This window comes from Chionomys nivalis, chromosome 22 (genome assembly GCF_950005125.1).
Source record: "Chionomys nivalis chromosome 22, mChiNiv1.1, whole genome shotgun sequence".
NCBI classification, from domain to species: Eukaryota; Metazoa; Chordata; class Mammalia; order Rodentia; family Cricetidae; genus Chionomys; species Chionomys nivalis.
Genome location: NC_080107.1, coordinates 14,287,420 through 14,300,618, shown reverse-complemented (window position 1 = coordinate 14,300,618; position 13,199 = coordinate 14,287,420). Strand labels below are relative to the sequence as shown.

The following is a 13,199-nucleotide window of genomic DNA, read 5'->3' as shown; positions in this document are numbered from 1 at the left end:
CCAGAAGCTGCGCAGACTCCATGCCTGGGCTCCCACACCAATTCCAACTTCACACCCTGCCATGCCTCTGCCCACACAGGTTTCCTAGAATTTTATAACTTTTTATCAATGCTTCCTGAATGGAACCCTTGCTCTGCCTCAAGGCTTGTTCTTAACATTTTCACTAGGCTGTCGACATTATAATGTGAGCTCATTTGGAGTGATCGTATAGGAATTGCAGAGCTCTAGAACGTCCCTAACAGTTCTCTTTCCTGATGTATGTGGTCTACTTCATAACCCTCTCCTCTTGGTATGAAGAAGACTAACGAATAGGGTGGGATATTACTAAGAACCTCAGTCCACAGGTATAAAGAATTCAGTTTAGCTAACAGCCCAAGAGAGCTGAGCAGAGGACCTTGAACCCCAATAGGCAGAGTGCCCTGGGTTCAGTCTTATAAGAAGACATGGAGAACCCAGTAAAGCTGGGCCTGCATATCTAAGACATGATGAGACAGAAAGTGGGTGTTGTTTCGTAGCACTGTTGGGGTAACTTTTTACACAGCAATATAAAACTAACATACTTGTCTTAGGGAGAGTTACTATTGCTGTGATGGAACACCATGACCAAAGCAACGTAGAGTAGACAGGGTTTATTTAGTTTATGCTTCCAAATTACTGTTCACTGTGAAAGGACATCAGGACAGGAACTCAAGTAGGGCAGGATCCTAGAGGCAGAATCTGATACAGAAGCCATGAAAGGGTGCTGCTTATTGGCTTGCTCCCCATGGCTTGCTCAAACTGCTTTCTTATAGAATCCAGGACCACCAGCACAGGTGTGGCATAATGGGCTCTGCCCCCCAATCCCTAATTAAGAAAATTACCTATATGTATGACTACAACCCAATCTTATGAAGGCATTTTTTAAATTGAGGTTCCCCCCTCTTAGATGACTTTAGCTTATGTGTAGGTGATATGAAACTATTCAGTACAATATCCTCAATAACATATATACCAACATCCCCTTCCTTTCTTTTCATTTGATGTAGGTTTTTCTTTCAGAAAACTGGATACATAATGGATGGAATTTGAATATTTAACTCTGAATTCTGGTTCCAAAGGCAAAAACAAGGATGGTCTACATCATTCTTTGGCAGTTGCTAAAGTCGCTAACTGTCCATCTTCCTCAAGGTCACTGTGTTGCAGCAGTTTCCCCTAGGCTAGAAAGTCCACTCTGCGTGTCACCAGGAACTCCTGTGGGGTCCCCTAGAAGGTATGTGGGAAGACACTGCAGACGGCCCTCAACCTAAGAAGAACGGTGATAACGGCATCTCTTCCTACAGACTACGCCAGCTCTGTGAGTTGGAAACCAACCTTGAGCTTGACTACACACCCATTTTCCTAGCCACACCTGTGAACACGTCCATTAACCACACACGCTTTATGTATGTAACTTTCGGGAGAACACACAGCTCTCCTTTAAACCCCTTCAGAAACGTGACAGCATTCTGATTGACCTGGTGGTAAAGTGGGCTGTCTGCAATTAAGCCCAGCCAATTTTCTCCTCTCTTGAGATACTACATCCTTAACAAAGAACAGCTGCACAGATAGACCTTTAAGTTTAAGAGAGTCTTAAAATAAAATCAGCTTTCATTCACCAGGCTATGGACTGTCAGGCGCCATATTTGTGTCCATTTTCTAGAAGAATGAAAGTGCTTTCAAAATATATCTGTCATTTCTCCACAGTGGCTGATCAAACCTGCCACTGACAAATGTTCTGAACAGGCAACTTGTAGTACAAGCATGGTTTATTTCTGTCAGAAACTGACTGCTGGAGTGTGAAAGAAACTCATTAAAAATCTCTTACTGTGATCTTACATTGTTAAAAAGAGAAAGAACGAACGACATAGAAAAGGCAAGGGAAAACTATAATGGAGGGTACACAGCCTACAGCTGCTCTCAAATGGTGCTTCTCTTATTAATCATTTTGCAAGCAATGAAAGGAGAGTAATTAGTTCCGGGTGTATGGCATATACTGTTGTTTGGGAAAATCACATAAGTTAACAATTTCACCTTATCCTAATATTATGAAAAGTTAAAGCAGGAGGTCAGAATACTGTACCAGTGGAAAAACAAATAATGCAAAATAGGGAATAATGGCATTTACCTTAATCTTAGAACAAGGTTGACTGCACAAGGACCTTCTCTGAAGTCTTCGTTAGCATTGGGTTGGCCCTTTGAAAACAAAACGACAGACAATGTTACATACATCAAAAGGATGAATAAATAAAATCACGATATCCCTTGATTCCTATATCTTTTTCTGGAAACTTCAAAATCAGTGCTTATCCCAGCAGGTCTTCTTTGGCTTCACAACACCTTCTCAGAGGATCAGAAGGCTGCTTGATTAACATCACGACTGCGGGTGCCAATGCTTCAGACAGAGAGCCTCCCTCCTAAGGTGGCTTCTGTGAGTGGATGGTATTGCAGCTAGTCCAGATTACAGTATCCACCTAAAGTGGTCCAGAGCAAAGGGCCAACATCCACTGGACCGTGGAGATGCACACAGGTAAGGAAGCTTTTCGAGGATGGCTGCGACAGAAATTCCAGCATTCAGGCTGTGGTAGCAGGAGAACCGCAAGTTTAAGTACAGCTTATGCTACACAGCAAGAATCTGTCTCAAAAAAGCAAGAGCTAGGGATATGGCTCAGTGACAGAACACTTGCCTGCCATGCATAAGGTGTTGAGTTCTATCCGCATACTCTACCTGGTGGGGTGGGATGACTTAGGTACATTAACTGTGAGCATCAGAGGTGAACAGAGATTAGTCAACACCGGTCCTCACCGCCCTTCTCTGCTCTCATCTTGGTACAGATCATCCATCACGGATGCCTCTGTAACATTCTAGTCCTACGAACACCTGGGCTGGATCAGACCTCCTTGTTGAAAAAGAAAAAGAAAGCAGGAAAAAGAAAAGATTTCAAGTACAGCTTGGCTCTGCTGGTAACCTGCTGTGCAACCACCATGGCAAGTAATTCTCAGAGCCTGTTGCTTCATTTACAAAATAGGTAAGCCACCTGTCTCAAAAGGCTGGGAAAATAAGAGATGTAACAGTGAGCCATAAATTATAAAATGTTAATCAATACTGTCCCCTTTCCTGTTTGCTTCCCTTGTTTTTGGACCCATACATCCTCCTAATTTGTCTTTTATGATGAGGCTGATCCCTACAGTTAGTTCACCTCAGGGTCTTGCACTGAGCTGGATGATAGAATGTAATGATCGAAACTGAACCCAGCTTCTGTCTCTGAGCATCTGCACGGCCCTGCACAAACCACTTAACCTCTGGACGTCCTTTTGTAGCTATAAATGACAAGGACCACTGGACCAACATCGCCTCAACTTACAGCTGCTCCAGAAAACATAGAAGCAGGCAATCAGAGTACCAGTAGACAACCAAACACCTGGTCTGATCCCGGGGCTCTGTGTCCACATACTTCCCTTGATAGCTTCACCGTCCAACGCAATCACAGCAGAGGCCCTCCCGCCATACACCTGTTATGAGTATGCATTATACATGCGCTGCACAGTCACCGGACTGTTATTTTAATAAGACAAGTTGTAGAGATGAATTGGCCCATAAAATTCAATGATAAAAGAGTCACCAAGAGAGGTTATAGAAATTCAATCAGAAGCAAGGAAGGAAAGAATCAATTAACCATGGTACTTGGTAGCTAGAGTTTAATAGACTTAAGAGTCATTTTCGTCCCTTTGCTTTTCGCCCACGGTACCAGTGATTTCGGAGGCACTTGGGCAATCTATTCCTTTCTTAAAAGTCTGTTATTTGGGATGAACATCTTGCAAAGGATGGTTAATAGTAGTGATGTTCTCTTTCTTCATAACAACCTAAAATAATGGTTTCTATAGTTTTTAAGCCCTTGATCTGGGAGCACTATCCTGAAGTGTCTGTCTAAAACTCTTGAGTTTCGCCTAATGTTTGGCTGTGGGTCTCTACATCTATCCCTATCAGTTGCCGGATGGAACCTCTTTCATAACAACTGAGCTAGCCACCCAACTGAGTATAGAAGAATACCACTAGAAATTCATTCTTCCCTCCCTCCCTCCCTTCTTCCTTCCCTCCTTTCTTTCTTTCTTTCTTTCTTTCTTTCTTTCTTTCTTTCTTTCTTTCCTTCCTTCCTTCCTTCCTTCCTTCCTTCCTTCCTTCCTTCCTTCCTTCCTTCCTTCCTTTCTTCTTTCTTTCTTTCTGTCAATCATGTTTGGCTCTACCCTAGGTCTCTGAGTTACCCAGCCTCTGGTTCCTGGCCATCCAGGCAATGTCAGATGTGAGCTCCCTCTCGTGGCGTGAGTCTGACATTGGACCAGTCATTGGCTGGCCATTCCCAGAAACTTTACGCCACCATTATCCCAGCACATCTTCCAAGAAGGACAAATTGTAGGTAGAACGTTTCGTAGCTGGCTTGATGCCTCAGTCCCACCTCTGGAAGCCTCGCCTGGTTTCAGAACATGGCAGTTTCAGACTCTGTGCCCCGTTACTAGGACTCCTCACTAGGTTCACCCTCATAGATTCCAGGGAATTTCCACTGCACTAGGTTTCCACATTGCCCCCCAAATGCTCCCCAATTCCAGTCATCTCTTCCAGTCCTCTCTTTGCATTCATCACCCCTGTCTGACCCCTCCTGTTCTGCGTCCAATCTCAATATAAGGGTTTGTGTTTACTCTTCCTGTAACCTGCTATGCCATGTTCAGTTGCTATCCCTGGGAGGCCTGTTCTTTTCTGAAGGGAAATGGAGGAGAAGTGGATCTGGAAAAGAGAGGAGGTTGGAGTGGAGGGAGTGGACGAAGGAGAAACTACAGTTAGAATGTAATGTATGAAAGAAGAATACATACAAAATAAACATTTCTTGAATTTCTCTATGACGTTGTCTACAAAGCATCTCAAACACAAATGATTGGCAGAAGAACCCACCTGAGAGTCGTGCACGGAGAGGGACTGTATTTGCTCGGGGATGCCACCAGCATTTACCGAGATCTGTTAAGAAAACTGACGTTATGACAAAAAGAAGCCAGAGGGAGATTTCAGTCATTAGGAGGTTATGACCTGATAATCAGGGATGGTACATTTCAGAAGACCCTAAGCAGCAACATCAGGTAAGGGATACTGCTGGCCACCCTTATCCTCCAAGGCCCGACTTGATCTACCATTCAGAATCTCACGGAGAAGGGAGAGAATCTGTGTCTTTAACAGATTCTGGGGCAACTCACAGGGTTTATGAGAAACAATGGACTTTAACAACTTGATATTGTAGTATCATTTCACCTGACATTAAGGGGATCTGTGTCTTTAACAGATTCTGGGGCAACCCACAGGGTTTATGAGAAACAAAGGGCTTTAAAGTAACAACTTGATATTGAAGTATCATTTCACCTGACATTAAGGGAACCTTAACAAAAGGATATGAAGAGTCAGAAAAACCTGCCTTGTTCATCACTACTCTGGCTAATTTTCACCTTTGTATAAACTAGTAAGTGTAGAGAAAAACAACAACAAAGCCGTTTCCCTAAGAGAAATCCAACAGGGAAACTTTTCACTCACAATTTCTAATCTGTCCTAAGGTATTTCTGCCTCAAGCTCTACATTTGTGAACTCCACCCTGGAGCATAAAGTGAGAGACAGTCAACAGCAGCAACAGAACGCACCACACTCAAGGAGAATCAGCGATGAAAACCAATGAGTGGGGTCTTGTTTCTAACTTATTACCAATGCTACAATCATCAGAAATCTTGCAGTGAGCATGGTCTAAAATCTCAGAGTACAGAATTCCTGCTCTCTGCACTTACTCAAAAATAACTTCACTCATGCTGAAGTGACAGGGCAAAGGGCAGCAACTAATGCCTCTGATTCACTCTGAAATGCAAGGAAAACTTAAGGTGGGAAATTGGATAAATATGTGGGAAATGCATGCAGGAAATCAACTGTAATAACAGCTAAATCATGGTGCTAGGTCTTTCACCATGAAGTGTTTTAATGTTGCTGTATGTTTGAAGAGCTTTATAACAACATGTTGGTGAAAAATGACTTAACTTTAATTTTAAACTGTTTTTTTAATTAACTGCCAGATAGTGGTGGCACATGCCTTTAATCCCAGGATTTTGGAAGCAGAATCAGGAAGAAACCCTGTCAAGAAAAGAAGAACAGGAAGAAGAAGGAGGAGGGAGAGGAGGACAGGGAAGAAGAAGAAAAAAGGAAGGAAGGAAGGAAGGAGGGAGGGAGGGAGGGAGGGAGGGAGGGAGGGAGGGAGGGAGGGAGGGAGGGAGGAGGAGAAGAAGCAGCAGCAGCAATGGAAAAAAGGGGGGTAACAATTCTATTCTATTCTAATCTATGGCCACTACCCAGCAGAGGACCAGGCCCTCTACCAAATACCCCTTTGAAGAATGATGCAGGATGATCCACAATCTGTGCATCCTTCCCTGCTACCTTGTTCCTGGAACATCATTAGGAAACAGAGGTAGTGAGTCAGGTGTACTGGACAAAGGGGTCACACACCTTGCAACTTCCCATGTCGATATAACCCTGCATGTCATGAAGAAGCCACTCCCACTGGCACAGGACATGGGACTCCTCCAAACATGCTGGGGAGCTCAGGGTGAGAAAGCGGTCCCCTATAAAAAATATATTCACTAACAATTGGTTCAGGTCTACTGTCACCGCTGTGGACCCACACTATGAAATAAGACCACAGCCACAGACACCTTAGACTGAAACCCAACAAGAAGGCTGACAGGATATGAGGCAGTTACCCTCAACAATATAAAAATTATACAGAAAATTTGTTGGATTGCTTTACTTCTAAACAATTTTGCTACAAGAGAGTACTTGAGTGGGCATGCATTTTGACAGGAAGAAGGAAAATAAGAAATGAATTTTGGATACTCCTCTGGAAATAGACACTGATAGGGACCCTCAGACCTGGTAAAAGAGAGGTAAACACTTCAGCGCTGAAACAAAACAAAACAAAACAAAACAAAAAAGAGGCATTGCATGCTTCCCAGCTTCTGATAGAGCTGTTGCCGTCTCTCTTTCTATTTTAAATAACACTACAGTCAAATGCAATGTGCTGTGCTGGATTGCGTGCCCACAGAGCAGAAAGAGGACATCAGTGGACAAATTAGTGAAATCCAAGGGAATTCTGAAGCTTAGCTGATAACAACACAGCAGAATCCATTTTCAGGTTCTGATAAATATAGCCAGATTATGTTAAAAAAAAAAAACACACACACACACATAAACTTCACGAGGCGTCTGCCATCTTTGCAGCGTTTCTACAAGTGGAAAATTATTCTAAACCAATAAGCGAATGTTTGGAAGCGCGGGAGATTTCTGATCACAGGTCTGACTTTGAGGGCTGTCACCTGCACTAAACCACAGCTGCTGGACACCGAGGCTGCGTAGCCTGTGATAGACAGGGTTCAGCATACTATGTTCAGGAAGACATCAGGCCTTTCTCTGCCTTTTCACGGAGGTGTAAAGCAAGTACATCCAAGAGGTGCAGAGCATCAGAGAAGCACCTTTCATCTGACCGGCTCTGAGAGCTAGTGGCAGTTTTAAAAAACCATCGAGCCACAGAATACATTTTATCTTCACATTGTGTTTAATCTCTACTTAAACCTCGCAAAATTAATTCGTTCTAAATCCATGCTGAAAGCTGTTCTGATGAGAGTAAGATCGCAGAGCCGGCAAAGAGGGCTTCCGCAGTTATCCTAGACCGAGTGGGGAGACCCTTCAACATCCTTCCTGTAGGGTCTGCATAGCTCAAGGCAAAGACAAGTTTTCAGCTGATTGGGGAAATGTTTCCATCTCTTATTATTTACTTATTTGTTAATTCCAAACAGACAGATATCAATGCAGAAGCTTCAGCAACTTAGACCCAGAACCTTCTCTTGGATGCCATTCTGTGCATCGGGATTTGGAGGGACATCTGTGGTTTTCCTAGTCAGTAGTCTAGATTCTAGTCACAAATCAGAATCATGGGAGAAGCTTTGGAAAAATCCGAGTTGCCCAGACCTAACTGTGGGCACCCTAAGGGTGTCAAATTCAACCCTAAGGGCCGGGCCTGAGAATCACTTCATGGTTTCCAAGGTTTTGCTTGCCCTGATTGGCAGTAAATCTCTTCCTATCAGCTAACCGATGTGTGGCTTTTAACAGGATCTGTTTAAACGACAGCCTGGGTGAATGTCTTCCTTAGGTAAATGAAACCAAAGAGAGATAGATTTAAAGATAAAATTGACTCCATTTTTCACATAGAAAATTAAGAGTGAAACAAAAGAGACAGGGTCACGTGACCAGTCCTACCTCAGAGTCTGACAAAAAGTGACAGGGTCATGTGACAAGTCCTTACCTCAGCGTCTGACAAAATGTGGAAGGGTCACGTGACCAGTCCTTACCTCAAAGTCTGACAGAAAGAAATTCGAAACCACTTCTTAAGAGAAAAATCAACAACGTATAATAACTGGGCATTTTAGATAAGATTTATGAGCTGGGAAACACTCCCTAAAAAGCCAGTCCTTGCTCAGGCCTTCCTTGACTCAACTCCTTCCCAAAGTTGGAAAACTCCACAGAAAGCGAGATATTCTCTCGGTGCATAAATCCCACGGTGTCTAACACAGTTCCAAGCCAACGTAAGATATGGGTTCAGTTTTTGATCAATTAATTCTCTCTAGTTCTAATATTAGTATTGTTGTTAATGAACTTTGGTCTCCACGGACTTCTGTCTCCAAGAACAAGATGATAAATAAGAGAGGACGATTATCCATTTGCTCCAAATTATTAATTACTAGTGGGTAAGTTTCCCAGAAGATCATTATTTTTTAAAAACTGGGCCAATTTTTCAAAGTGCTAGGCTCTAAGTTTCATGCTAATGGTGTTAACTCTGAAAGCTTAAAAGTCCACATCGGAAAGTCTTTCCAAAGTAGAACCTCCAACGGTGGCCCAAGAGCTGCCTTTCCCTCAGCACCCCACTGATGAGCACCAACTCAGGCCTTCCTGGTCTTCTCCAGCCGAGCTGGAATGTGCTACCTTAGCCTGCTGAGGATGTCCTGTGACCTCTCCCAAACAAAGCTCTCATAAAAGGTCACATCTTACTCTGTCTAAGCATGGTAGTACCAAAGATGTTTTTGCTCAACTTCAACTACATAATGTCTTGTGACCTTTTATCCCCATTCTGACTGAAGAAAGATGATAGCTTATTCATATCTGCTTTTTGTTTTTTTCTGAAGTGCCTGGATATCCATGTGCATGTATCCAGAATGTAATGGGGACAACCACATAAATAAAATACTGCCCTGGTTTCTAGTCAACAATGACTGAACTGCAACACTTTTTTAGTCAATACGGTGTTTGAAGCATCTTAACTGTTCTACATGGAAGCTGAACTCAGGTTTTCAATTAGAGATAGTCTTAGATGCAAATGAAAAAAACCTGAGCTTTGTGCTTTTCTCTCGTCACAATGGGGAAGTAGGCAAGAGAGGGCAGAGTTCATCATACCTGGCTAAGATTATTCTAAAATCCCAATATACCATGTTACCCAGTACATCCCATTAGGTGGTCCGCCACTGTTCCTATGGTGGAGAACAACACCCTTGAGTAATGTTTGCGTTGGAAGCATGAAGAGACTGTAGTTCCCAGAATAGGCAGGAGGGAAGGCAGGGTCTGAAGGACAGCCAGCGCTGGTGGGCTGACAAATCCCAGGAGCCTTTCACCATGATGAGATGAAGGGTCAGAGTGGTCAGAATGGCCAGGGGAGACAGTGGCTTGTGGCTCAGCTACAGGTTTGCTAAAAGCACAGCTAGCTACTGCTACTATGCTTCAAACTCAATGTAAGATGTATGCCACTTAACCAAAAGAAAATATCTGCTACTTAAAAAAAGAAGTTTGGATGGGTATCATTTCTTGGCCAAAGTTTTCATATTTTGTAATGAGGTTGAACAAGGTACATATTAATTACTTACTAAGTCTGTTTAGCACCAGGGACTATTTAAATATTCTCAAATTTGCTCTATGAGTATTAGCATGCTATAGTCACCATTGGGCATTCTGATAATCAAATAGAGGAAGTAAAATATGATCTTAGTAAAAAGACAACCAGTTCTCAGAGAAGTCGTTAAGGGTGTTTCTTGCTTACCTAATTCATCCAGATATTTTAAAGGTCAAGAGCCATTCGACCTGGAGTTTATATCACTTAATGTCTGCTTTTTTAATTCATGAATTAAAATACAAAGTAAACTTTACCTATATGCTTTCAGTACTCTCTAATAGCATAACGCTACAAGCTAAAAACAATTATCTCCCTGTGAGGGTCAGGGATTCCACTGGGTGCTTTCCATGTGACTCTTGTAACCCTCTTGGCGACCCTATGAGCACCATGATCACCCCACACCACTGGGGAGAGCAGAGGCTCAGAGAGGAGATGGATTTGTCATCATCTGAACAGACCAAGGTGACTCGGACAGAATCAGGACCAATGAACCTATGTGCCTTCCCTTTCTCTCCTACTCCATGAGATTTTGAGAACTGTCTCCCAAATGGATCAGACCCGGATGCCACAACAGGGAATGAAGGGATGAAGGAGCAAATATGCAAATACACCCCGAGCGTGCATACATACATAATTGTCATTCCTCACCTCTGGGTTTTCTTCTTTCACTCTTCGTGACTGCAAAACAATGACACGTCCATTAACACACATGACACACTACAGCAGCACCATGCACAGACTGCCCAGGGCTGGCCGCGGCCATTTACCTTCTCTTGGGAGGCAGCGGCCTTTCCTTCCTCGCTCTTCTCATCCATCTCGTCGTCGCTCCACTCCCAGTCTCCATCTTCAGTTTTATGAAGGTGACCGCTTGACCCAGGAACTCGCCTTACCTGGAACAAAGCAAGCCACCTGGTTGAATGCATACAACACTCTCTGGTGCTGCTACCTGGGATAGACAGCATGCCTGAGCCGCGGAAAATTAACCCGAGTGGTTATCAATCCACGGATAACTGGAAGGTAACAAAAGACCATTCGTCCTGCAGACTCCCACGCTCAACATCCTTCCAGAAATACTGTGTTCTAGAAACACATTAGTATCACAGACAAAAGGAAACATTCTGGAGAATACCATACACATGAACCATTAAATATGGACTACAGTTTTCACTAATACTTGGAAACTTTATTAGTTACCACACACACATAATCATGAGCCAAGTTTCAAAACTGCCTAAGGAAATGGCACCCAAGCACCACCTCACTGCTGAGAGAAGGCAGAGATATCTGGGTGCCTGGTGAGCCAAACTACGCCAGAGGATGAGCAGTCTAAAACCTATAACCACGGAGCACATCCCTATATACTGCCACCTAGTTCTTTTCCAGATCCTGACATCATCCTTGTATTCCCAAGGTTCTGTTCAACCTGCCTGAGCAAAATGAAACAGCCTCAAACCAACCCTCACACACTGCTTTTCACATTGAAACTGGTGAAACACAGCATCTTCATCCTCAGCCTGGCCATGGCTTAGGTGTTAACCAGGCTTCCTCCCTTGTTGCCACTGGGGGTATGGGGTGTCAGGGTATGATACAGTCCGTAGGGCCTGCTTTCCAAATGTACTATGGTTGGTCAGGAAAAGCTTTCAAAAGGAAAGGACGAGGAAGAAAGAGTTGCTGACTACAGTAATTCGAGATGTAATTTAGCAAAGCGGTGTAACAGATGAACGCGGCGGGAACACAGCAGCAGGCGATCTGCACATTCAGAGGAACTTCAAGTGGAAACAGACCTCAGAGACCATGTGTCCAACCCCTTCGTTTTACAAAAGCGGAGATGAAGGCCCAGAAAGCCACCCAAGAACAAACACCTGTCAGGACAAAAGTCACAGGGAGGAAGAAAGCCTCAGACGCCCATTCTCCCGATGTCACCGAAATCAGAAAGAAGCTGTCTAGGAAATGCCCCATGAAGACTTTGAAAGGCTGTGATATGGGGTTGGGGAGACAGCTAAATGGGACGAGCTCTTGCCTAGCGATTACAAAGACCTAATTCAATCCCTAGAGCTCACTGTCAAGCCAGCCCAACATATTTGGGTTGTTCAAGGCCAGAGAGAGATCCTGCCTTTAAAAAAAATTTAAAAAAAAATGTGGGCATCATTTAAGAAATGGTACCCATTACCTATTTCCTAGCTTCCACACATACATGTACACATACACACATGCACACACCTATAATATAATGAAGACTATTTTTCTACAACAGAAACTATTTAGCCATATCACAGACAAGTCGTTAAACCCAAAAGGAACCACTGAAAGCTTTAACGAGTTATGTCTCACATAAACATGAAGACATATATTCCAGAGATGACCTGGATTCGAGATTACCACGACTAATCTGTGACAGTAACTCTGACTGCCTGCTCTGAAAGACTTCAGCTCTAACAGAGGAAATACAAAGGAACTAAAAAGTTACTCAAAATTGCAGTTAACTTTTAAAAGATGTAGCCATTTTTATCACCTTTGAGATACTCAGTGAGCCACCTCCATGGTCAGCATAGATGTTTTCCCCAACTTGGATTTGAATTGTTACAAAAAAAAAAAAAAAAAAAAAAACCCTATTATGCTAGTGATTTTAATGGTTCTTACAGATGCTGGCAAAGTGCTGGAGAAATAAATGCTGAAATGCACTTAAGGATTTTTACAGCAGATTGCTCGTTTCCAAACTACCAAGAAATAGGGAAGGGAAGAGGAAATAATTCTCCACTGACGTATACAATGCAATTAATTTTCTTGGCAACACTAATCATGATGAGGGGCATTTGCTAATGACTACATTTAAAAGAAAAATTTAGAGCTGTAACAATTACTACAAAACAGATTTCCAACTAAGACATGAGAAATCAAGTAAAATCATGGACTAAAAAAACCAAAAGACAAAATAAAACTCTACCTTTATGAAAAACTATAGAAACCAGAGATCACTGATAAATTTAGAATTCTTTGATAAATTACCCAAAAGGAACCTCTTTTCTCCTGGAAACTGCACGGATTCATGCTCTGAAACACAGACCATGCCTTATTCCCCTGCCGCTGCCTTGATGAGATCGGTCACTTTCCGTTCTTCAAGCAGAATCTAACTGCAAAGGCTGAGACGCCCACTGCCTCCAGCCTGCTTTATTG

General features: G+C 43.0%; 1 protein-coding gene across 1 annotated transcript in view; it reads right to left on the bottom strand.

Moving 5' to 3' along the window:
• The window catches only part of Stk39 (serine/threonine kinase 39), a 246,389-nt gene that overhangs the window by 92,708 nt on the left and 140,482 nt on the right, over nucleotides 1–13,199 (bottom strand). The window contains exons 11-14 of the mRNA XM_057755528.1: nucleotides 10,793–10,915; nucleotides 10,674–10,703; nucleotides 4,961–5,023; nucleotides 2,144–2,211 (exon numbers count right to left, since the gene is read on the bottom strand). Coding sequence (XP_057611511.1) covers nucleotides 2,144–2,211; nucleotides 4,961–5,023; nucleotides 10,674–10,703; nucleotides 10,793–10,915 — 284 coding nt within the window. The remainder of the gene's footprint in view (nucleotides 1–2,143; nucleotides 2,212–4,960; nucleotides 5,024–10,673; nucleotides 10,704–10,792; nucleotides 10,916–13,199) is intronic.